At 43.1% G+C, this 25,577-nt stretch overlaps 1 protein-coding gene across 7 annotated transcripts in view; it reads right to left on the bottom strand.

Moving 5' to 3' along the window:
* Positions 1 to 1,388: 1,388 nt before the first annotated feature.
* The window catches only part of KLHL29 (kelch like family member 29), a 393,217-nt gene continuing 369,028 nt past the window's right edge, over positions 1,389 to 25,577 (bottom strand). For 5 of the 7 annotated variants that reach the window (XM_027749235.2, XM_027749234.2, XM_027749236.2 and 2 more), the window contains 3 exons: positions 23,641 to 23,834; positions 15,318 to 15,462; positions 1,389 to 3,727 (listed from right to left, as the gene is read on the bottom strand). In XM_027749235.2, coding sequence (XP_027605036.1) covers positions 3,544 to 3,727; positions 15,318 to 15,462; positions 23,641 to 23,834 — 523 coding nt within the window. In that variant the 3' untranslated portion in view covers positions 1,389 to 3,543. Of the gene's footprint in view, positions 3,728 to 6,566; positions 10,667 to 15,317; positions 15,463 to 23,640; positions 23,835 to 25,577 lie in introns of those variants that run through there. The other 2 variants (XM_039380950.1, XM_027749237.2) reach the window with 2 other exon arrangements.

The following is a 25,577-nucleotide window of genomic DNA, read 5'->3' as shown; positions in this document are numbered from 1 at the left end:
GCAAGCTGAAGTGTAACGAACGCTCTTAATTAGCTTGCTCCAGTTGCACTGTGCTAAGCTCAGCCTTAGCACCTCACTGCAGTTAATTAAAAGACCGGGTGGCTGAGGTTTTATTAGTACAGTGTGTTTGCCGCTGGATGAAACAATGGGAGAAAGGTGGATGACTTGTGTAAATTGTCAGGGGTAGGTGATTACCTGAACACAGTGAACAGCCCTGTTTGGAGATCACTCTCCTTCCCAGGTGAGCCAGGGGAGAGTCACACCAGCGAACAAAGGAGTTTTTATCATTATCAGGCTGCTGAGCCAGCCTGTCCCTTGAATTTCTTAAAGCTTTTAAGAAGAAAAATCTCTGAGCAGATATGTGCACGATTCATTTGGCAAAAGCACTCAGCCAGCTTCCCAGAGGGGAACTAAAATAATTTCCACATACAAGTAAAGCAAATAGCCTGTGTCTTGTTCATCCTACCAAGTATTATTGACTAGTGCTGAGTAAGAGATCCTTGCAGAGCCTTGATGAAAGGTTGGCAACTCACCCCACTTGGTCTCGATTATTGCAGCATGGTTTTGTAATATTGAATTGCAAGGCTTTTAGTAATCTTCACAGGCTGTTCAACCTGAGCCACTAAGCCTAAACTAAAATGTTTAAAAACTGCAGCTCATGCTCTTAAATACTCTGTAAGAACTGGAGGCAATTTCAATAAATGTTAGGCTCTTCCTGTTAATGTGTAGAACAGATATTGCCTCCTAAGATCTGGCTGAAATGTTCCACTGTGGTGGTATTTGAGACTAGTTATATTTGGCTCATCTTTGTTCCATATCCAGTTTTACAACTACCAGATGACACCCTAATGAAACATCAAAGAAACCATGAATGGTTGCACTGAAGTGCTCTCTGAATGTTGTATCCAGTGAGGTACAGAGCTCCCACGCTGGATATGAAGAAATTTTGACCATAGGGCAAATGTGGCTTTCATCTTTTAGACACTGCAGCAGCAGTGTGGCACAAATCCCAACTTTCATTTAGAAAAGAAAGTAAAAAAGCTGTTTATCAGGTTTTTTTTTTTTTTTCAAGATAGTTTCCTAAACTATCTTGAGCCCTTCTGTTCTTTACTTAATAGTACGTTTGGGAAAATAGATGAAGAAGAAACAGTCTTGCTGAATAAAATCTAAAACTACTTCTAAGAAGTTTTTCCAAAAGGAGAATGGAAGTACTTTGGAAGCTACTGAGCATTTAAGTATTAGCAATAAATTTCTGGATTTGCAAGAGAAGCTAGTTGGATGGAATGAACACATTTTCATCCATGGCTGGGATGAAACATGAAGTCCCCATTTGTGCAGTGTTGTTTCTTGATCAGTCATGACAAAATTAATCCAATCTGGATGCTGAATCTAGATCTATAAATATATTTATTATAATATAACAAGAACTTAACAGTAAACATAAACTATATACAATACCATTACAGATAACCCTGTTTTTAATATTATTCACAGAAATAGCCAGTTTTGTTCCAGTGTGAGAAATGAAGAAATAAGCTAAATTGGAAATGTCGAATATGTTTCGGTCTTGCTGACAGGTAGCACCTCCTTTGGAGGTAGACACACACCAACACTAAAATTAGTCCTGCCCCAGGCAGTTAGAAACTTGTGCTCCAATCTTTAGGTTCACACTTGCACCCTGTTTGACATAAATACTTTAAATGACATACTAGTATATAATTTTGTTGTGCTTATTATTTTTTCTTTTTTTTTTAAAGAATAAATAAAACAACTGCATAACAAAGACTGGAACCTCACTGTCAAAATGAGAGACTTGAGTCACCCTATAGCTTGACTCAGCTGACTTGAGCACTTATTCTTTAAATACTGCAAGATACAAATTTCTTTTTTTTTCTTTTATTTTATAAATGATTATTAATAAAATAAGATGATTAGCTAACCATCTGCATTGATTTTCCCAAAGCTGTAGGCAGACCTCCCTTTGTATAAAAAGGCTACTGTATTTGGTATGAAATTCAACTAGATTTTGAATGTAAGATCTCACCCGTGCCCTGTACAGGACCCTCCTTCTTGAATTACTGGCATGGCATTTGGGATTTGAGTCTGCAAAGGCAAGTATGGCAACTTTTTTCTCCCTCTCCGTGGAAAGAAATCAGACAATCCGTAGCTTGGGGTTGCTTCCTGTTGGTGAATTTTAAGATGCTTTCCCCTGCCCCCTATATGTTACCCGGTCCATCTCCCATTTGATCCTTTTATGTATAAATTTATAAAGAATTTCCACATCACAATGCTCTCTGGATAGACAATATTTTAATATATATAAAAATATAACCCCTGTGCTGTGCATATACTTACAACTCTACATAGTAATAATTTGAAGTCTCTTACACTGGGCTTAAGTCTATGCATTTTTCTACCATGGGCTTTAAACTCATGTATTTAAAATCTGTATATAAGAGAATGATAAGGTTTTCACACTGGGTGGGGAACTTGAAAAATAAAGTAAAACAAAAAACTGCTCAGACTTTACATAAAAAATAGTGGCATGTATCCCAACATAAGGAATTTTGGTTGAGAGCCAAAATGAGTGTGTAGCCACAGGAGGCGTCTTCTCTGTTTGATGAAAACATGGAAAACCCACACTATGCTGTGCGTTTTACTGTGATTCCAGCCAGAAGTGAAGAGTGGGTTTATCAGGAGAACACCTCTGGAATCAATTCATTTTGCAGTATGGGAATCAAGCACTGCCAAGTGCATCAGCAGAAACTGGGAGGAAAAGGTTTAGGAGCCGCCCCCCCTATGGCCCCACCTATGGCCACAGCCACACGTGCCCACACAAGCAGCACCTGGAGCAGAAACTCATTCAGCCCAACAGACCTTTTTAAATCATTTTACATGGAATTTATTACCAATGGCTCTTCTTCTTCTCCCCAGTCCCCACCTCACCCCCCCATCTGGGCTCTTCTCTAGAGAACTGAAAGAATTGTTTGATCTGATGGAAGACTGACATCAACATAAGCCATCTGTCACACAAGACTTCTCTCAGTCATTGGTATTGAAAAGCATGTATTTCTTAAAAACAAATGTAGGAATCAAAGTGGTAAGGACACTTTGACCTTTCAAATAGATTGATGCCTAAAGTGTAATAGTAAAACTAATCTGCATGGTTATTTTAAGAATCAAGCTCGAGCTCTAAAGTAAAATGCAGATTATTTTTTTCCTCTCTTCCCCAGCTTAAAAAATATGAGAAATTCTATTGCACCTGGGTTGACCAAAAGCCGATATCCAGAACAAGTGCCACTATAACATCTAGTGACACCCTTGCATTATTAAGTTACAATATCTTACATAGCACGGAGCTCTCTGCTCCTTGTTCACCAAAAGGTGAGGATGATTTTTCTACATTCAATGTAGACACTATTCAAGACTTTAGAGCAATATGTTCACTGGCTGGCTTTGCTGCTTTTGTTCCTTAAGTAATAGTGTTCCTTTTGCCTGCTTTCAACAGGTACAAACAGTTCTCCATCCAACTCCTGGGGAACATCAGCCGCTCTGGATGTACTTCTTGATTGCTACGCAGCCGTGTCGGAAAACAGGGCAGGGCATATTTGGTAGAAGTGTCCATGTGTTTGTTTTAGGGTCATAGGCTTCCATGTTTCCCAGGGCAGGTCCTTCGCTGCTGACGATCCCACCGGTGGCGTAGATTTTTCCATCCAGAACAACAGCGCTGTGTTTTATATAAAAAAAAGTAAGTTTTAGTTAGTGGTCCTGCTGACAATTTTCTTTTTAGGCTCAAAACAAACCCAATCTTTTGTAAGAAGGGGTAAGCAATAAATACACCTTTTATTCTTATCTATATAAAGGTGTGTGAACATTTCTCTTCCTTCTCCCTTTCTCTCCCCAAAATTAATCCTTTTTGTGTTCCTGCCAGGTAGGCAAATGTTGTCTCTAATGTAAACAACAGAAATACATCCAGGTAAGATGTTTCTCCAGCCCACATATGGGATCTGCAGCAAAAGCAGCAGGACAATGCATCCCTGTAATACTGTGCACATGCAAAAGCAATCCAAGCAGTTTGGGGTCCCTGCCACCTTGGCTGGAATAAGACCTTGCTTCAAGTTACTCCTTTAATTATCAATGAATGCTGCAAAATGGGGGGGAGAAACACCTTCAAACCACATTCTGTTGCTTCAGACGCTTCCATAGTGTGGGAGCTTGGAGGTCCCACTGACTCGTCTTGTGCACCCCGGAGGTGTGGTGTCCAGGGAAAAGTGAACCCAGCGTGCATGGATCTGATGGCTGGGGATGTGCAGCTGAGGGAATGGCAAGGGAGTTATATGCTGGCATCTAAAGAAGACAAAAACCCTTACTGCTTTTTGAAAGTGGAAGTGTTTGACTTCAGATATCTCTTGTAAATTGAGAATAAGGGGGCTGGGCTAATCCTGTGGTCCATAGGCTCTTGGTAGGAGGGAAGGTGCATAGGTAGGGAAGGTATTTGAAAGAAAAATTACTCCTTGGCCTCATCTCTTCCTTCTGCTTAATGCCTCATCCTCCTCAGTAATCCTGCACAGGGCAGGACACTGGCTTTGGGCTAATGAAGATGGACAACGAGGGACTGCTCCCCTGTGTGTATTTGGAAATGGCAGAAGGATGACAGAGGCAACTGGGTGGGAAAAGCCTATGCAGGGCTGCCCTGTGCTCCATGCTGCTGTCCCACTGCATGGGTGGGGGGGGGAACCAAAAAGGAGGGGTGTCCCTGCTTTTCGTCTGCTGGGGAGCCCAAATTTGTCCTCTGAGTAGATTTAAAGATGTTAAGCTGGATAGGGTTGATGCTGGCTTTTCTGGTGGCTGGATCCCTTTTGAGAGTAGCTGGTGGATGATTGTGTTGGGAAGGAAAATGGAGACTCAGGAGAGTGTGTACACACCAAAGGATAGCAGAGGAAAATGATAAATTAATTGCAGCCAAGAAGGTGGCCTAGATCTAACAAGGGTAGTGATCCTCTAGGCTTGGTAAAAGCAAAGTAATTTCTTATGGCTAATTTTGGAGCAGTGGGAAGAAGAAGGATATAAAGTAATAATGGCAAAAGCCAGAGAGCACTGGAGGACAGAGGATGAACTGAGACTAAAATGGCACTGACAAAGCCATGTGCTTCTGAAGAACACAAGACTCTGATGTCCTTGTGGAGAAGCAGAGCCTGAGGTTAAAAATAAACTCACAATGACAACAGTGAGACCTCAAATAAGCCTAGTCCCTGGGTACCACCAGGAAATAGGAAATAATGAGAATCTTGTCAAAATAACTGTTAATCTGAAAGGAGGAGGAAGGAGAGAGAGACTTGAAACACTTGATTAGAGCCTATCCACAAATCATCAGGGCTGGATGATACATAGCCCAGAGTCCTAAGGGAGTTTGCTAATGAACTTACCGAAGCACTGGTAATTATTTTTGAAACGTCAGGGAGAAATGGGGAAGAATAAGGACTTGAGTAAAGCAAGTGTCATCCTGAAAGATGGCTTTGAAAGAGAAGGAGCCCACCTCCAAAAGAACCAGGGCTGGTGGTGGAGAGGCACTGCCCAGCAGGAACTCCTGCCAAGGCTCAGTCCCTACGGCAAGGAGGAGGCAGAGGTGGCCAACACAGTAAATCAGACAAATGTGCATATTAAATCACAGTTTTGGACTCAGGATATTTATTGAGGAGTGAGAAGCCCATTTCTGTCCTGGAACAAGTTCCTATTTAGAAGCACGACAGGCTGGGAATTACAGCTTGCAAAACCCAGTCTGAGGAGGGGGGACAATGGTTCCACCCCAAGCTCCACAGCCCTGATGTGGTGGAGGGGCTGCTGAAACCAGCAGGATGAGAGTTTAGAGATGAGGCCATGGGGTAGTGATTGCTGTTTGTGTTTTGTGTAGTATTTTAGCCACCTAGTTTTTATCTAGTGAAGTCTCCTCTGTGGCACAGAATTATAGAATCAGCCAGGTTGGAAGGGACCTCTGAGATCATCAAGTCCAACCCTTGATCTACTACCACCGTGGTTACCAGACCATGGCACTAAGTGTCACATCCAGTCTTATCTTAAAAACCTCCAGGGATGGAGAATCCATCACTTCCCTGGGCAGCCCATTCCAATGCCTGATTACCCTCTCTGTTAAGAATTTCTTCCTAATATCTAATCTAAACCTCTCCTGGCAGAGCTTAAGACCATGCCCTCTTGTCTTACTGATAGCTGCCTGGGAGAAGAGACCAACCCGCACCTGGCTACAGCCTCCTGTCAGGGAGTTGTAGAGAATGATGAGGTCTACCCTGAGCCTCCTCTTCTCCAGGCTGAACAGCCCCATTTCCCTCAGCCTCTCCTCACAGGACTTGTACTCGAGTCCCTTCACCAACCTTGTTGCTCTTCTCTGGACCTGCTCCAGCACCTCAATATCCTTCCTGAACTGAGGGGCCCAGAACTGGACACAGCACTCCAGGTGTGGCCTCACCAGTGCTGAGTACAGGGGAAGAATCACTTCCCTGGTCCTGCTGGCCATGCTGTTCCTGATACAGGCCAGGATGCCATTGGCCTTCTTGGCCACCTGGCCACACTGCTGGCTCATGTTCAGCTTCCTGTCAATCCAAACTCCCAGGTCCCTTTCTGCCTGATGTTCAGTAGCAGCTCCTCTGAGCCAGAGCAGCTGCCACCACAGAGCAGCTCAGTAGCCAAGCACACCTTCCCAAAATGATCTGGGTTCGGGTTTCTCCCCAGCCCATGCTCTGGATTTGGGGTTACAGTGGGTGGGGAAACGTTGCTCTTGTTCTCCAGCACCTGGGCTACAGCACTGGAAGAAATTCCTGCCCAGCGGCTGGGACAAGCACCTCAGTCCTGTAGCTTCCCATCATAGTGCTAATACGTTGGGAAGAAATGGATGCTTAATTCCATGCTCTGGAAGACTATGAATTTTACATGGTCATTAGAGGAGCTTCTGCCCCCTCCATATGCAATTCCCATAGATGAGACTGGCACAACACTTAGTTTGTGAGTCATGCCTGAGGAGAGCTGCTCCTGCTATGGAGAAATGGACAGTTCTGAGTCTGTAGCAGGTACTTATGTGTGCAGGGGACTTTGGAGACATTCAGTCATCTTTGGGGCTAAAGTGGCAAGTAGGTGCTTAAGATAATTATGAATTTAGTCCTAGATTGCTGCTACTTTGCAGTATTAGGACAATCACTGCTAATTTCTGGGACCTTAGGGAATAGAAAACTCAAGTGGACTTTAAAACCTTGAGGAAAGTTGAGTGGAAAGGAGTATGCTCATTGGTCTTTCTTCATTACTGTGACAACATTTCTTTTATCCCCTCCCTTCCATCCCATCAGCTGTAAAAATATAGTTACCAAGGCTGACATACAAAGAAAGAAATAATTACAATAATTAGGATGCGAGTTTATTGCTCGGTGCCATTAATCCTGAGAGATAAAATGATTACAGGCTGTCAGAGCCTAGGAAGGAAGGAAGGAAGCTCTGTGCCACAAAGCCTCACTGTGGGGACACAAACCCTCTGGTGGCTTTGGGGCATTGACTTCCCCAGCTGAGGAACAGCCAGACCTCCTCCTTTCTGGCAGAACTCCCAGGGTGAAGGTAATTGGTATCAAAATGGAGGTCACTTCAGCCACTCCTTCCAGGAAAATACATTTCAGCAAATTATTACCCTGCAGGCTAATGACCTGACTTTCTACTTGGCAGGTAATTACTGCTGTTTGCTGAAGAGGCTTCTCCTGCCCCAAGGCCAGTTCACCTGAGGTGCCAGGGTGTCCCTCATTTCCCAAACCACACACAGCATCACAGGATCACACTGTGACTATCCCCTGACACTGCCACTGCTGGTCTGGTCCATCTGCTAGCCTCCATGGAGCTATGAATCACGCTCCTAGGAAAATCTCAATGAGGTTGAGGTGTGCCAAGGGCTGGCGGGGACCTGGCTGTCCATGATGGGTGTGCTTATACACATCTAAACATCCTTTACATCTCTTCCCTGCCTATCCACCCTGCATTCCTTGCCCAGCCTGAGCAAACAACAGAGAGGATTCCTCTCTGACAGCTGCCTGTTAAAGGACTTGATGGGCAAAGCAAATCATTGAACACTAAAATCATAGCCAGGTTAGAAGGGACCTTAAAAGATCATCTGGTCCAATCTTTTGTGTGAAAGGGATGCCAGATGAGGTTATCTAGCATGCTGTCCAGTCATATCTTGAAAACTTTTGGTGAAGGGGACTCCACCACATCCCTGGGGAGGTTGTTCCAATGAATGATTGATCTCACCGTAAAAAATTCTTATATCAAGAGGTAGCTTTTCCTGTTGAAACTTGTACATGTTGCCCCTTGTCTTCTCGCCATGGCTCCTTGTGCAGAAAGAGCTTCTGTCCCTCCTTGTAGCCACCCTTTAAGTGCTGGAATACTCTGTGAGGTTCCCCCTAAGCCTTATCCTCTCCAGGAAGAAAAGACCCAACTCCTTGAGCTTTTCCTCATCAGGTGGGCTCTTCTCACCCTTTGATCATCTTCGTGACCCTCCTTTAGACCCCCTCCAGTCTGTCTGGTTTTTTTGAACTATGGGGACCAGAAGTGGACACAGTGGTTCTCGTGCAGCCTGACAAATGCTGAGTACAGTGGGATGATGAAAGTCTCCTGATGGGCAGTAATTTCGAAGCAACCCAAAGCAGAGGATATCAGTACCTTTTTTTCTTTAGTAGTTGAGAGATGAGTGCCTGAGCACTCTTGCTCCAGGACTTCCCTCTCCCAGTCATGATGGCTGGATATAGCACCAAGCAGTGGGACTACCAGAAATGTTTTTCAATTTTGTTTGTTATTGTTTTAGAATTTCCTGCTGAGTCCTAAAGATCAGCCTTATCAGGAAAAGTTAAAAAAAATTAAAAAAAAAATCCTTTCTTGTAATGTCTGGAATTGTAAAAAAATTGGAATGGCTGAATTACTATGTTGTATTGACTTCCTGAAACTTAGTATCTTCTGGGGCCTCAAACAATGTTCTTCTTCCTCCTCACTCCTGGCTTTGTGTGCATAAGCACACATTTATTTGGAACAGTTCTATAAGTATTACTAAATATTATCAGTTAGGTAGACGCAAGATCTGCTTAAAAGAAGTAAAAAAAAAAAACCAAAATGCCTGCATTTATTAGTGGGTGAATTTCCTTCCTGCCCTAAGATTACAGGAGGGCTTTACTGGAGGTCGAACTGAACGATACTGGTGTGATCCTTGGGGTTGTCTTGTGCAGGGCCAGGAGTTGGACTTGATGATCCTTGTGGGTCCCTTCCAACTCAGGATGTTCTGTGATTCTATGATGCTCATCAACTGGGTGGAGCAGGCCTTAGGATGAGGGAACCCTCCAGGGTACCAGCCCCTGTGGGACCTGGCTCTCTGCAGTGTTAGGCAGAGCTGCAGGTGCTCCTTAAGCTTTTGTTTAAACCGGGGATTTTTTTCAGGGCACCTGCACGGTGGTTTGTGGTGCCGAAACAAAAGGCATTGCTGGTGTCTCTGTGGGTGGAAGGGGTCAGGTGCCAAAGTGTCCTGAGCTGGTGGCTGTGCTGACAGGCTCTGGGGCTGTTTAGCAGCCGGGGTGGCAGCCAGGTTGTTATGTCTGAGAAGGCCAAGCTCGGGTGGCCGTGTTGTGCTGCCAGAGGTGTCATCTTTACAATGAGACAGATAAATGAGGGTCCAGATTAGTCACGGTCAATTAGGAGGATATCATGCCCCTTCTTGGAGCAGGATTATTAGAGTGGGTGTTTTGGCCAAGCTCCAGTTATGTTCTCCCCTACTCTGTGAGCACTTTCCCTTGCTAATGATCCAAAACCATCACGTGGCATCGTTACTTGTTGCTGAAAACCAGCAATGTTTTATTCCAAAGTCCACAACACATCAGTAATGGCCCCAAGTGCTCTGTCTGTATCATTTATGCTTTAACGCCCACCAAAATCCTTCATGTCATCAGCTCCTACAGAAATTATTGCCAGTAGTCTGGTGCTGCAGTTCTCATCTGCTGTCTGTGGAGTGCAGTCCCACACACACGTCTCCTTCCAGGTATGCTGGAAGATTTTGGTTTTCCCTTCCAGACCAGCTGCAAATGCTGCTGGCTGAACAGACCATGTTCAGACCGTGTCTGCAGGCTCCGGAAGCAAGCAGCCATTAAGGAACCCTGCTCTGTAATAGCTTCACCTGGGAATATCCATCCAAACAAGCTGTGCTCTAACTCCTTCCAGTGCCTGGAGTTACCAGGAACTTAGCAACGAGGAAAGGAGCCAGCTGGGGGAAGCTGTGGCTGGTGCTATACATTAGCAATGCCTGGCAGTTCAGCACAGGAGGCACCAGGCTTTGGTGTTCAAGAACAAGGCCTTATTTGAAAAAAAGAGGGGGGGAGGAAATAATCCACAAACTGACCCTGGTTTTGTGCTGTTCAGCTTGAGTCAAAGTTTTATTAAAGATTTCCATTTGGCAGAACCATCTAATAAATCTTACTGGTTAGCAGTCGGAGAAGGAGAAAGAAAATGCTTTTCTGGTGTCTGTTGGGAATTGCTGGTACTAAATTAGCTTCTCTGGAATTATTGCTGGCACCACCATGCTGCCGCTGTTGCCCCGTGGAGGCTCTCTGTAGCACAAGCCTGTTTGTACGCTGCCTGCATCCTAAGCAAGCAGAATATGGAATTTTTAATCATTCACAGGAACACATTTGGTATTCTTTTTGCCTGTGGAAAAATAAACCCTTGAAGGGCACTGTAGGAAGGGAGAATGCCTGCCTGCAAAGGGAGGCCTTGCCACGCTGGTGGGGAGGGACATCTTTGCAGGTCTTTTTGAAGGGAGGTGTCTGGCAGAGCAAGGTGTGATCATCCCAGCTCTTCATACCTGTTGGCTGCTGTCTGCCATCCAAAGATCCTGCAAATGAACAGGGGCTGCCAAATTGAGATGGGGTGCTTGTGGTAAACAGCTTACACTTGCCTGATATTTGGGAAAAGTCGAATATTTCCCTCACCTGTCGTGTGGAAGATATTCCAGACGTGTGTGTGAACTCTCAGTGTATTTTAAAATACTTCAGGCCTATTACAGCTCTTTACCCATTTAGCATCATCCTTCAAAGGGTTAATTCTAGGTCAGCACAAATTTCTTATTGACTTCCATCAGGCTGGGCTTAATCTGAAAATGATGCTCAATTTGCTCTTCTGTTGATTATGAGCTGGAGACCCAAATCATTTATTTTTTATTTTTCATTAAAAGTAATTTAACTTGATATTAAAACCATTTGAACAGACCTTTAATTTTTCACAAGTAGGGAATGTCACACACATTTCTTTTCCCTGTGCTCGAGGCCATCATGCTCCCTTATCACTAATGTGTAGAAACAAAGCAGATAAAAATAAAAGTGATGCGGTCAAAATTTTTTCTCAGCAAATGCGGTATCGAGTGATTCCTGGTGAGAGGAGATCAATAGCATGCAGTTAATTTTTAAGTTGTTTATGTTGCTGCTTTTAAACCATGTTTTTTGTGATCCATGGTAATGAGTGGAATGAGGAATTTATAGATTCATAGGCTAAGGTCAGAAGGGACCTCTGTGCTTCGTTAATTTGAGCCTGTGTATACATAGGCCATGGACACTTCCCCAGGCAGCATCTCTCTTAGAAACATATCTAATCTCCTCTTAAAAACATCAAGTGTTGGTGAGTTCACCCCCTCCCTTGCTGGTTCTCTGTTTAATTATCCTTGCTGTTGGGAAAGTGCTTCACTTCAAGGCCAAGATACGTAACTTGACTTTCCAGTCCCTGTAACCTCCTATACCTTTGTCTGCAAGATTGAAAGCTTTTCCACTTGCTCCCAGTGATCAAGTCACCTCTCAGCCTTCCTTTGATAAACTCCTTGAATTTCCCGGAGTCATTCTGGCAGCTTCCCTTTGAACTTCTGCTGATACTTCCACATGTTGATGCAGGACCCAAGACCTGCATTTGTCTCGCCGGCGCCGGATGCAGCAGCCCTCACTCTACCCACATTCAACTTGTTTTCCTTTTGGTGTTAGAGCTTTTATTATATATCCAATACTGCCCTGACCTTCTATCCAGCACACTGCAATGTGAGCTCATGTTGTGCAGCTGTGAGTGACCTCCTTTATGTCCTCCTCTGAGTTCCTGGCTTTCTAAGGGAGCAGGGCTGTAAGATTGTGCTTCCTCCATGTATTATTTTGTATTTAAAACACCACTGCTAGCTTGAGACTGTTGAACTGAGATATTCAGGTAGCTGATAAAATAGCTCCTTCTGTAGTATTTTTTACCCACCAAGTGTTATGCCACCTGTGGCCTTTATCTGGAGAGAATTTCTTTTACCTGGATTGTTGGTAGATATATTAAATAGCATTGAAGAAGCAGCAATGCTTGCTACCAGTGGCCTTGCTCAATGATATCTTCTCATTAACAACTACATTTTGAGATCTGTCAGTGAAGCAGATTTAATCTCTCTACTGTGTGCCTTGTTAATTCCATATAATACCAGCCAAATACCTTGGAGAAATCGCAGTATATTACAGCGTCACAGTTGTCTTTAGCAGCCAGGCGTGTTGTATTAAAATCCAAAACAAAGAACTAGGTTTCCTGATACCTTTGGTGGTCTTGGCAGTGTCAGGTTTACGGTTGGATTTCATGACCTTAAAGGTCTTTTCCAACCTAAATGATTCTATTATAACAAGTTGGTTTAACAAGCCTCCTTTTCTGGAAAAGTGCATTGATTGCTGTTCATTATTTTATTAGCATCTAGTTATTTGTTGATGAAATCCCAAATTAACCACTCTGCTATTTTGCAGAGGACCAACATGAGGCTAAATGAGACCACTTAGTTTGATGCTGGTACTTTGCAAAATTAATTGCTGCACTGAAATTCTCCTTTTCACCTTTTCAAAATATGGAGTCACTTTAGCAGTGCCCTGATCCATCCTCATCTTGAAAAGTTATTAAAAATCAACATTAGTGGCTCAATCAGCTTCGCAACAGAATCTCTAAAGACACCTGTGTCTAAGACAGCTGAGTTGCTGGATCTGAGAACTTCATTTGTGAGTTCACATCTTCTCTTGCTGCCAACAGTGACTGCTTTTGGTTCCTCACAGCAGAATATGGAACCAAACCTTCCTGCTCCCTTCCAAATACAAATGAGAAACAACCATCCAACTGGTCTGTATTACACTGTGCTACCTCATCAGCCTCATCAGTAATGGTTTTATAACTGATTAAAATTACAAATTGGATTCCCAAAGACTTAAAGTACCTTTCTTTTTACTTCTATTATCCTTCAGTATTTCACTGGTTCTCTCAGCCTCCTGTAGCAGCAGCCAGTTTTTAACCTATTTGTTACTGATAAGCTCCCATTTTCCCCATTTCTGTACATACTGATTTGTTTAGGTTTTGTCACAGGCTTTACATCCTCTCTTTAGGCTGAAATATTTTTCCTTGACTGTTTCCCAGAACATTCAAAAATGTTTGAAATGGTGCCTAACTTTGGCATCCAATTGGGATATACTGGATTATTCCTTTTCCAGTGACTATTCCACTATAAATGTAGGTTTCCTGTCCACTACTGCTTTAGAAAACATTTCATTTAAAAGTTTGAAGTAACTTTTTACTGATGAGTGGCAAATTCTACTTAAGCAAAGCCAGTTTATTATGGTGCTTAAGCACTGCGTAATATTTAGGTCATTGGTTCACTCTCCTTGGTCCATCTCAGGGTGTCCCACTGGATTCCCTCCTTCAGGGTGCCGAGCAAAGCATCCCTTCAAGTTAGAAACCCTGGGAAGTTTTCAGGTGAGATGCTCAGCCAACAGCCCCTGGTTGAAATCAGCCATGCAATTTCTCTTGAATTGTATTTAACAGATTTTTGTTACTTTTTACAAAACCGAGATATTCAAAGAGCAGCTCATCCCTCTCAACAGGAAGATGTAGGAATGTATCAAATGTCCAAGTCCCTTGTGTTTCATTTTACAGTTTAGGGCTCTAATCCTGAGCTGCACTGTACACATTAGTTCTGGTTTTCAGGACAAAAATATTATTATATACTGCCTGAGCACTGCACTCCTCATCCTCCTTTGCCTCCTGCTAGAGCAGAGGGACTGGGAGGACACATCCTTAGCACAAGGGCACACGGCAGAGAACCACTGGGATGGAGCTGGCTTAGGGTGGAGCTTGGCTGCTCCGACCCCTTTGCTTACAGCAATATCTGCTCCAGCAACCAAGAAAGGGTGCCCCTTAAATTAATAAAAAGAAGGGAAAAGAAGGTGAAAACGAGAAAAAAAACAGCAAAAAGAGAAAAAACAAGCATGCTTTTTAAAAAAGGCATTTTCTCATCTGCACCAAAGTGAAAGGTAAATGCAACAAATTAAAACATGGAGGTGTTTTTGAACAGTAGAATGGGGGCTGGGGACACCCCTGGGGCAAGGAGAAGGGCTGTTGGCTGAACTTTTGGGAGATGCAGGTCCTGCTGCTGCCCCATTGCTGCTAGTCCTCCCAACACCAGCCAGTGTTTTGTCTGGACATTGCCTGGCACATCCCCTCTGTCCTGGTTTTCCTGCATCAGACATGGATAACAAACACTCACTTGGTGCCTGTGTGTTTGCTGATGAGCTGTGGCTTTTCCAGGGAAACCAACAGCTCAGCCAGTCCCCAGCATGGGGATCTGCTCTGCCAGGGGCTGGCCTGTGTAACAGCCCAAAACAAGCCCGTCTTTCTGTAGCAGCAGCCATGTAAAACTATTTAAAAGGTCTTTAAGTTCTGCCAGTACCTGCAATGGGTGCCAAATTTTATTTTTGTCAGCCAGTTAGGGAAATTTGTTCAGCTTGTGACCGGGATCGGGGAAGTGAGCCCAAAAAGCAATCAAAAACACCTAATAAATAATAATAATTAATATCAGTGTGTGATGCTTACTCAGTACTTCTTTTAAGGACCTTATAGCTAGTTAGCAAAAATATGTTCCACATTATGGTGGTCTCTTCTACAGCGGATATTTATCATCCTCCAGTTACGCATGGCAAACTGAGGAAAACAGCATTCCTGTAGTCACTAGAGGAGCCCAACACACATCCCTTCCCGTGATCCATTGTGCCTGAATGTGAGGAGATACATGAACCATAGTCGGGTCCTGGATGTACACTTTGGGAAATGCTGTGTCCCTGAACACGTGCAAAAAAGAGATGAGGAAAAAGCCCAAATGGTTCACACCTCCCTTCCCCTCTCCCCTTCACTTTAATTAGCTTATCTATCAGCAGAAAATGTTAAGGCACCAGTAATTCCATTTTAATGGTTTTTCTCACCTGCAGAACTGCCTGGAGTGGTTCATGTTGGGACCTGCTTTAATATTGCCTTTCTCTGGGTCATAGATGGTGGTTGCTCGTGCATAAGCTCCTCCAAGAATAAAGATGAACCCATTGAGAGTGACTGCAGGAGCATATTTGTTATCTGTCAATGGAAAGCAACACTGAGATCAGTTTTAGGCTCAGGTTTGGAGACCGTTTTTTTATTTATACATTCCCGTTATTTATAGATAAGTCACGTTTCTCTAAACCTCCAAAGCTAGGGAAAGAAAAATGAGGAAACCTTTCCTAGTTTTGTTCTCCTCTCTTCAAGTTCTCAGAGGCACTTTTAAAGTTCATCACTCCTTCATCCCCTAGTATGTGCCTCCCTCTAAACTGGTAAAGCACAATTATCCTCTCCTAAAGCCTAATGGAGTCACCACGAAAGCTCCTCTGTTACACATGAAATTAAGATGTCAAATTGTTTCAGAATTTTGAATTGCTGCAAATTTTAACTCAGATGCTTCCCATGCCTGTGCAGCAGCTAAGTACAAAAGAAACCCACAGCACAGAGACCCCCTTAATAATATCCAGTATCCAATAGTTGATTCTCTTTTATTTTCTGCTTTTGCTTGTGGGAACGTTACATAATCCAGAAAATTTTCTGAGACCTGATTTCTTTTTTTTCCTTTATCTGTCTCATAAATTCACCTGCACTTTTATTTTCAGACGGGTGTATCTCCAAGCAGTCCTGCATTTTAGCAACAAACTGTGTGAGGTTGGAGTTTGAAATTAAGCAAGTCTCTTATCCTGAGTCAACTTCAATCAGATTGTCTGAGGATGCTTTAAAATTCTTGTGTTAGCTGTGGCATTATTAGAAATATTAGTAAAACTAATCATAAATTATTGAATAAAATAATTCTAATCTAATTAGTTGACCTGTCCCTTACTCTGCTAGCACGCCATATGCACATTATTAAATATGAGCCAGTTGGGCTGAAATTTCTCATGATGGTGTCTGTCTTGATGCGATGCAGTTTTTTTAATCAACATTTCTGTGAAACAAATCAGCAGTGTCTGGGAACAAAAGGCAGGAAAATACATTGCTTTGGGTTAAAATAAGCCTCACAACCAGTTCACTGAGAAGCAAGAGCCTAAGCCCTTCAGCTCATCCTGGTGTCAGAAGACATGTAAAATTCTGCCATATGTAGCTATAAGTTAAAGCCTCTCCAGAATCTGCATTTTTATATGCTCAGAAAAGGTTGGTCCTCTTGCATCTCCAACAGAGAATCACCCTGGACACAGTCTTGCTGGCTTCAGCCCCTGCAACCTCCTGCCTGAGTGCAGGGAGCTGGGGGCAGCTGGAGAGGAGCTGTGATATCCTCTTTACTATGCTCTTACATCTCTGATAACAGCCTCTACAAAACATTGAAGGGGTTTATATGTTCCTCCCAGATCTGTAACACCCTGACTGTGTCCTTTTATGAACACAGAAAAAGATGGGCTTAAACCTCTTGCATGATGTGTTGTAACTCTGAGGATCTTGTAAAACTACCTTATTCCATTAAATATTTAACAGAGATTTAATTTGACAGGAGGTAAGGAAAAGCTGATGAACATCTCCAGAAGAGAGATAATCTCCTTAACTGAGGTTTGAACTGGTAAAACTAGAATGAAAAGACTGGTTTTGTGGTGTCTGCTTCTGTCCCAGCATGACCATGGGGTGGTCTGGCTCAGTTCATCCTACCCCATATTGTTGTGTGCCCAGGGGGATGTACAGAGGTGCAGCACTCGGCATGAAAACAGACAAAACATGTTATGGGTTAAAGCTGAGCTCCTATTACACTGAGTATCTACAGGCATGTGTCAAAAAACCACGACTGTATTAGGAAAATGTCACTGATCCTTGGGAACAGATGGGAAGAAACTAATTCATCCAGAAAATAGAACAAGGAGTATTCAGTTTCTTTGCCGTGCCACTAAGCCACTATAATTCATCAGAAGGACTTATCTGTCCTAACAACCCAGCTCCTGTCGCTTTCCAAATCAGACTTGCATATGTGACATTTTTTCCACTTAAGAAACTCATCAGAAATTTTCCATACTTAATTATCACATCTTCTTGATTTTTTTTCTCTGACTAGCACTGTTTTGCAGGAGAATGAAACTCTCACATTCTCACATTAAAAAAAAAAAAAAAAAAAAAACTCAGCTCCCAAATCTCACAGGGAAATTATTTGGGGCTCCCTCAAGGCAGAAACAGCGACTTCTCAGGGGACTGAATCATTGACTTCACATTCCTTTTTGTTAAAGAATGAGAGGGAAACCCCTTGGTTATTTCTATAGTGACTTTTTTTTTTTCTTTTCAAATAGGCAGACAGTCTGATATTCTTTTTCCTCCTTTTTTCGAGAGGCAGTAGTGTTTGATTCTCATCAATTTTTCAATACATCTTCTATCTGTTGTCTTTTTACTTCTTTCGTCTTTAGCTACAATTTCATAAATTGGTATCAGGTAAGTCTGAGATAGAGGAACAGAGAAATCTCTGCTGTTTCTTTCAGGAAGGGAGAAGTTCACAGCAAACAGTCTCCTGATCCTGGTGAAGATATGGCAGGAAAGCCACAAGGGACACCTCTCCAGAGACATGTAGAGAGGAAACAGTAGGTTTTATTTTTGTTTTGTTACCATGGAGATGGAAATTGTTCACAGATACAGGGATTTTGGAAACCTCCAGCCATCATTCCTGATACTTAGGTGTGGATGACCACCTTCAATCTTTACCCTTACTTCATCCCAGGTGCTACCCACACTCTTCCCATGTTGTTGTCTTTTCCAGGGCTTGGTACCCTCATGCAAACTCTCAGGAGACTCCAATTTCTCTTGCTGCTTTAAGTCCTTAACATGGTCATAGAGCAAGGCAGGTGGCTGGGGAGACTAATTTTGCAAAAGCATGTTGTATTTGGGCTTTTTAGTCAATGCTTCTGGGCATGGGCATGAGCTTCTACAGGTCAGAGGCTTCTGTGGGATACAGTGAGGCCACTGGTTATTTCAAAAGACTGCTGGAAGGAAGGAAGAGAGGGGAGAGGAAGCATGGAAACAGAGAAGCAGCCTCCTTTCCCCTCCAAAGGTCAAGGGGGTTGTCAGATATACTAATTAATTTCAGGCTGGAAAATCTGAAATAGGATTTGTCCCGGGCAGCGAACACACCTGAAATTAAAAGGCAGAATAAATGTAAATGAAATAATATGTGAAAGGTAATCTACCCAAGTGGGTAACATTGTAACATCACTATCTTTTGTTGTTGCTACAGGAAAATATGCTTGTATTTCTATTCTGTGACAGCTCATTGCAGGAAGGAGTGTGCACTCCATGACAACCCTTGAGCCAGAGGTGTACTTCACATGGGGTTGATAATTTAACCTGCCACCATGCTCCTCACTTAGGAAGGACAGAGTGCTGTCTGGCATATGTTCCATGGCTCTTGAATCTCTCTGTGGTCGAGTAGCACAGTTCTACTTTCCCTTCCATGATTGCTTAAAGATCTTATGTTGCCTTCCAGTAACGAGCTCGATCAGAGACTGAAGTGGCATTACAATGAATGGTAGCAGCACCTCATATGGAAAAAAGTTATTATAACCAAGGTAGTTAAACATTTTTATAGGGAGGAAGAAATGTGGGCATACCACCAGCCCAGGCATAACTCCAACCAAACTGTCTCCCAGCAGGCGTGGGTGGCCAGTGGGGGACTGATGCACTTGATGAAGCAGATTAGAGAAAGGAGACTAGTTAACGCAAACTAAGCCTGCTTTTAATAGTAAGTGCCTCTTCCCCTTCTTGAATACTATGCAGATAAGCTCAAGAATGGCACAGTCACGGATAGGATAACATCCCAGAGCAGCTGGGAGACTGTGGTCTGATCCTTAACATAGCTCATGAGGCCCAAGTGCAGACACTGCCATGAACAGCGGAGTCTCGGGTGTCAGCCCTTCTGGCTCTAAGCTCTCCTGGGAGCTGGTCTCTCCCAGCTACACAACCAGCCACCCAGCCCTATGGTTTCCCCACTGACCCTTGAGCAAACCCTCCTTGGAGACCCTAAAGTCGAGTGTCCTCACTTGCAAACACCACATTTTGTGTATGCGTGGAGGGGATGGCCTGTCCCAAAACAGGAGGCTCCACCTGCCACTGCAGGGCAGTTTTAGCATCAAATTTATGGGCATAACATTGCTGAAGAGAGTTGGATAAAGCACAGCCATGGAGGTAGGAGTGAAAAGGAGGACATCTGATAAAGGGCAAACACAAAAAGACTGATTTGGCTCGGTAGAGGGCAGACAACATGTAGGGGAACACATTGAGGAGTGGAAAAAATCATTCTGAAAGGAGGATATACAGAGGAGAACTGGGTGAGACAGAGGAAAGTAAAATTCAAGCTTACTAGTGGGAAAAAAAATTAAGAACTAGTCATGGGAAGAAAAATACACTGAAGGATAAGATGGAACACTTATTGCTTTGGGACTTGCAGGTGAGAGCCAAACAAACCCTCCAACAAGTACCAAATTACTGGCCTTGAGAGAGGGCCAAGACATATATCTCATTTTTCTTGTAAAGTCAAAAAATAAATTAATGAGGATTATTATGCATTTTAACTAAAATAAGCCAGTGGGCAGTGCACTAAAAAACTGCACAGATGCTGCTAATGCAGTTTTCTAGACATGTGTTGTATTCTTAGCCCTGTGATTGTCCTGCTTGGGTCGGACAAACCACTGCAGGAGTAAACAGTGTGGTGAGGAACTAGATACTTGGATTAGAAACCAGAAATGCTCCCAGAACTTAGAGCTCCGTTCTCCAGTTCTCACAGGATTTTAAAATTTAATAGTGGTGATGATTAAACACTGTTTTTCTTACAAGCCAGAAACATTAATAAAAACTTGTAATTCCATACTGACTGTTAAGGGTATCAAAAAGTGTATTTTAGTGCTCTGGCATGAAGGCACAAAGTGAACTAAAAGGCAGTGACAAGGTAATTAGGCTTACTTACAATCCCTGACTTCAGCATGTCTGTGGCCATCTTGTTAAATAAGACAAACCTCAGGAAGCTTGGCATGAAACACACTTTTAGCACAGCTATATAGGACAGCTTGGCCAGAAACGGAAAGGCAGGTGCTGTGAGTACATAGACTGGGTTCATTTACTCTTGTAGGACTTTGGTTTTTACAGCTAAAAACACAAGGTGATGTGCAAGGTGGTTTACCGAAAATACGCAATTTGAAACCCCTGTGAGGTTCCCTTATCCCAGTAACATCAAGCTGTGGGCTGCACTGCTGCAGGGACATCTGTCAACTCCAAAGGTGAAGAGAACAGAGGTGGGGCAAAGTATGGGGCACTGAGAAACACCTTCTCCTCTCCAAATATGGATGTGTGTAATCAACACCTGCCCAGAGGCTCCCACAGCATTCATGTGCAGCGTGTTGGTGAGCCTGCTGTCACACCTACTGCATGCAGGTATCCACATCCCAACACCTCCTGACAGGGGAAGGATAAAGAATAAATGGAAACTGGGAGTGAATTCACTGCATATTCCTAGAAGAAATCCAGGCAGAAGAGAGCAAGGGCTGAACTGTGTGGACTTGCTATCAGCCCCCAGATGGTCTCTCCCCTGCACAGGTAGGATGTCAATATCCAGCCGGCTTCACCTCCATTTAGATTAGACAAATATGAGCCTCCCCCTTGCCATGATTGATGCCAGTGTTGCCTTGAGTTAGTCTGGACCATGATGGTTTGAAAGAGATGGAACTGTTGGGTTCAAATGTGTGCCATGCTGCGTCAGACTCACTATCATAAAGTACCACAGTGAACTGAGACAGGTACTACTGGTCTAAAAATCTCCAGAGACATTGGCTGCTTTCAATACCTCCAGCTACTGTTGCATATCTGAGCATGCTTGAGGCATTTTTAAACAAACTGTTGTCCTGTTTGAGGTCCAACAGGTTACACTGATCTCTGGGGTGACCTTATAACAACTCACCATCACACATCTCAGTTCACTTAGCTCAGAGGGACAGCTTAAGAATTCACAAATCAACACAAAAAGGCTCTGAGGCTGTCAGAGGCACCCTGGCAGAGATCATAGCAGGATTCATCCCAGCTCCATTTTGCAAAAAAGCACTGCAAGGCTCCTTCTACTCCCTCTTTGTTTTAGACTCTACTGTACTTGGTGTTGCATCCAGTTCCTGGGGGACACTTTACAAATACAGGTGACACTATAGCTTTTGTAGAGCTGGAGAAAGGAAAATATATTTCCAACATTCCACTGCCTTTTTGTGAAGATCAGGCATCACATCAGTTCACTTTCCCAGACATTCTCCATGGGGGTGCCATTTTTCAGACTCTGTGTTATTTTATTTTATTTGCAAGTAAATTGATGTTATGCATTACCCAACAAAGAACTCCACATTTTATCATATATTTTATGCCTTCAGCTTAACTAATGAACTTTGCTTACACCAAGAAAACATAAATACCATCTTTTAACTTTGCCGGTGTCTTTCATGTATTTTTGTTAGGAAATAATAGTGCACATCCATTAGAACCATGGGTGACGGACCCAACTCTGGATGGTTTAGATTATTTTTTTCCAAGCACGCATGATGTTGACGCTTGCTAGACAGTATAACGAGCCCAGGGAATGATTTCTTAGCTCCTGTGGCACTTGTACTATTATGGCAAGGAAAAGGAATACATCTTTGCATAATGCATTCATTTTTGCAATGTGCTGTGAGTCCGGGAAAACCTCATACTGTCAGTCAGTGGATTAAATGAACAGCAGCAGCTGTAGCCATGTGATGGAAAAAGCCAGGCAATAGGGTTGTTTGTGCTGCTGTATTACATAAACATGACTTTCGCCGGTTAACGCCCTCCCGCTGGGCGCTTCATGCTGCATCATATGCATGTCATGTTATGTTAGGCTGCACACCAACAGCAGAGAGGGAGTTGGGAAACAGCCTGGCTGTGCAGAGGAGGCTACAGCCACAGCATACCAGCTTCTCATGACCTGATCTAGTAGGAAACCCCAAGAAAAGAGTCGTAATCATTTTAACAAGCTACAATAAAAAGAGCAGCTTATTCTAGTTTTCTGAATATGCTTAGGCCTTACTTGAATACCTCATAACTGTGCTTCTATAATTTCTTATCTGCTACTCATATTACTCTGTGGCTCAATAATGAGAATATGATTTTTAAAAAATGAAGCACCTCATGTCACAGTTTCAATGCAACCAAGAGGTTTAAAATGGTGAAACATTGGAACAGGTTGCTCAGAGAGGCAGTAGATGCCCCATCCCTGGAAACATTCAAGGTCAGATTGGACAGGGCTCTGAGCAACCTGATCTACTGGAAGATGTCCCTGCTTATTGCAGGGAGGCTTGGATTAGATGACCTTTAAAGGTCTCAGACCATTCTATTATTCTGTGATCTAGGATGTGAAAGTAAACCACTTCAAAAGCAGCTTCTCTGTAATAACCATATGAGTGCTGTGTCTGTGGCCACTCGGGTGCAGCCAGACCAGAGGCTGCCCCCAGCCCAGAGCAGAGCAGCCCAGGACAGCTTTACCCTGCAGCAATGTCCTTGCCAGGCTGAACACTAAACCTCATTTCCAAAGGCAGCCTAAACACTCAGGGTGCAAATTGCCACATAAAGCAAATAAGTTGCAAACTTCTGAGCGCTGTCCTAATTTTGGAAGGAAGTTGACACCTTTGATGTTGGCTGGTACATTGGAAAATGTGGTTTCTCGTCTTGCTCCTTATTCAGTAAAATGTTTGGTGAGTTCAAGGGCATCACAAACTAATAAACACAGTTTCAATAAACTACATCTTGAAGAGTTCAGCCTCTGAAGCACATATGCCTGTGGACGCCACTGATAAGTCCCAATTCAGAATGACCATCACTTCCTACAGGACAGGTGGCATTTTAACAAATCCATGAGTGATAATCCATTACTTGAGCAGTGTTGTGAAACCACATGGAGCAGCACAGGATGCCAGGATGAAGTTCCACTGAACTCTGAGATTTTTTGGATCTAAAATTACTAATTGTTCATACCTAATAACTGATTTCCTTTCTCCTCTGCTTTAAACTCCTCACTTCTAGCTGGAAACTGGCTGTGTTAACGAGTGACAACTGCCTTCAGCAGAGATCCAGATGGGCACCTCTCTAGTATCCTATTCATACATTTCTGCCAATATCTTATAAACTTATCTCCCCCCACCCCCCAAAGCATTTGCTTTCTGCAAAGGCACTGAAATACCTGTGCAGTGCAGACTCCTGTTTAGTCTGACACCATGTATTCCTTACCAATCATCGGAGACTCTATAAAGCTCCAGGAGTTAGTCTGAGGGATGTAGGACTGCAGGACCCCCGCAGCTCGCCCGGCTTCGTTCACCCCTCCGAAGACGTAGATCTTCCCACCACAGACGGTGGCGGCGGCTGAGTGGACGGCCTTGGGCAGAGGAGCGATGGTCTCCCACTGGTTGGTTATCGTGTCATACCTGGGAAGGACAGCAACTGGAGTGAGCTGAGCTGACTGGGCAGGACAGACAGGCAGAAACAGCAGGCTGGGATGCAGAAAGGCAGCTTGACAAGCAGAAGAAAAGCAGAGGTAGAAATGTATCTTTTAACACCCTACAAATTCAGCCACTTGGTAAACAGTTTAATTAATGCTTTTTCTAAGCTTTTGAAACATTGATAGAAGCCCAGAGAAAGCTGGTTCTGTTTTCTGTATATGCCTCTCAAATCTCATTATAGTCCAAGGTGCAGAAAATCTGGACATCTTTGTTGGGATGTCTTCCACTGATTAATTTCTTTTAATGAGTATACAATGAGACTATTCTTGCAAATCAGTGCAGCAATATCCAATAGCAACTATGGGCAGGCAACTGTTAATATATTTCAGTTGTTCAGCTTGTGGAACACATCTCACCTACAACATAATGCAACATGATGGCTCTTTTTACTCTAGTTAACTGACCAGCAATGCACATTTTGTGCCAGAATAAGTTGCTTCCATTTAATTTTCATTGTGCAAACCAAGCTACTGTGCTTCATTGCAGGATGCTGCAAACGTTAATGCTGGAATAAGATTTCACCATTGCATTCATATCTGACATGAAGCAAACAGAAAAGAGTATGCATGAAAGTGCTAAATTAGTTTTAAGGTCATCAGTATCTGATTTAATTAAGCCACTGACCATAAGGGATGCACAGTTAACAATCCATGGATGAAGATTCATTTTAGACAATATCACAAGTACAGGCGTCCCTTTTTTTTTAGAAGATAATGTGGCAGGGATCCAAATAGCTGCTCTAAAATGAGTCTTGGAGACAGTGGAGAATAATGCAATTTTTAGGTTTTTATATTTCCATGTAATGACACATGCAGTCAAATAGGAGCTTCCTGCCTAGTGATTTTTCAGAATTGTTGACCGTCAGAACAGAAGCCCTCATCATCCATTCAGGGCTTTTGCTCTTAATAGCAGTGATATGCAATATGCAAACCTGAAACAAATCCACGGCCACAAACGCATCGGCAAAAAATTATTTAGCCACAGGGGAATTCTCCCTCTGTAACATGTCCCTCAAATTCTCACTGCCCAAATTTGGGGAAAATAAAAGGGAGAAACAATATAAATGGCAGAAACAGCAGAAAATAATGTGCTTAATGAAAATGCACTAATGAGTTTTCAAGTAATATAACTGAAAGTAATTAACACACTCATAAAACTGAAACCAAAGCAAGAGGGAGGCAAACTTTAGCTAAAAAAATATTAGGAAAGTCCCTTATAATGAGCACGGAGAACTGCCTTGTATGATGCTCTAAATTAGTTACAGAGAAATTAAATTCATCTACAACAAGTGATCAAAGGGGAGAAATATAACAATATTAAACAACACGATGCTGGGAGCACTGAAGGTGACACACCTTTCCTGGGCTGATTCCTGTACCAGACCTGAGGCTGCAGATGCATTTTGACTGCAAAAGCAGCTCCTCCAGGTAAGGCATCTTATGCTGCTGCATCTCCTGCATTTGCCCACAGCACTCAGAGCAGCACTCACATCCACCTGAACACATATGCAAAAATCTCACAAAACAGAAACAGTTTCATACGCTGCTTTTGGGATACACTTCAGTAACTCACCTATTGCAGTAATTGGTAATTTAATTCTTGATGTTTTATTAAAATCGGGTTAAGAAATTGGTTATAATCAGTAGAAAATGGGAAGAACAACAGAGC

The sequence above is a fragment of the Pipra filicauda genome, unplaced genomic scaffold, assembly GCF_003945595.2.
Source record: "Pipra filicauda isolate LSUMZ 115617 unplaced genomic scaffold, ASM394559v2 scaffold209_size2725305_pilon, whole genome shotgun sequence".
Taxonomy (NCBI): domain Eukaryota; kingdom Metazoa; phylum Chordata; class Aves; order Passeriformes; family Pipridae; genus Pipra; species Pipra filicauda.
This window is presented reverse-complemented; position numbering and strand designations above follow the sequence as displayed.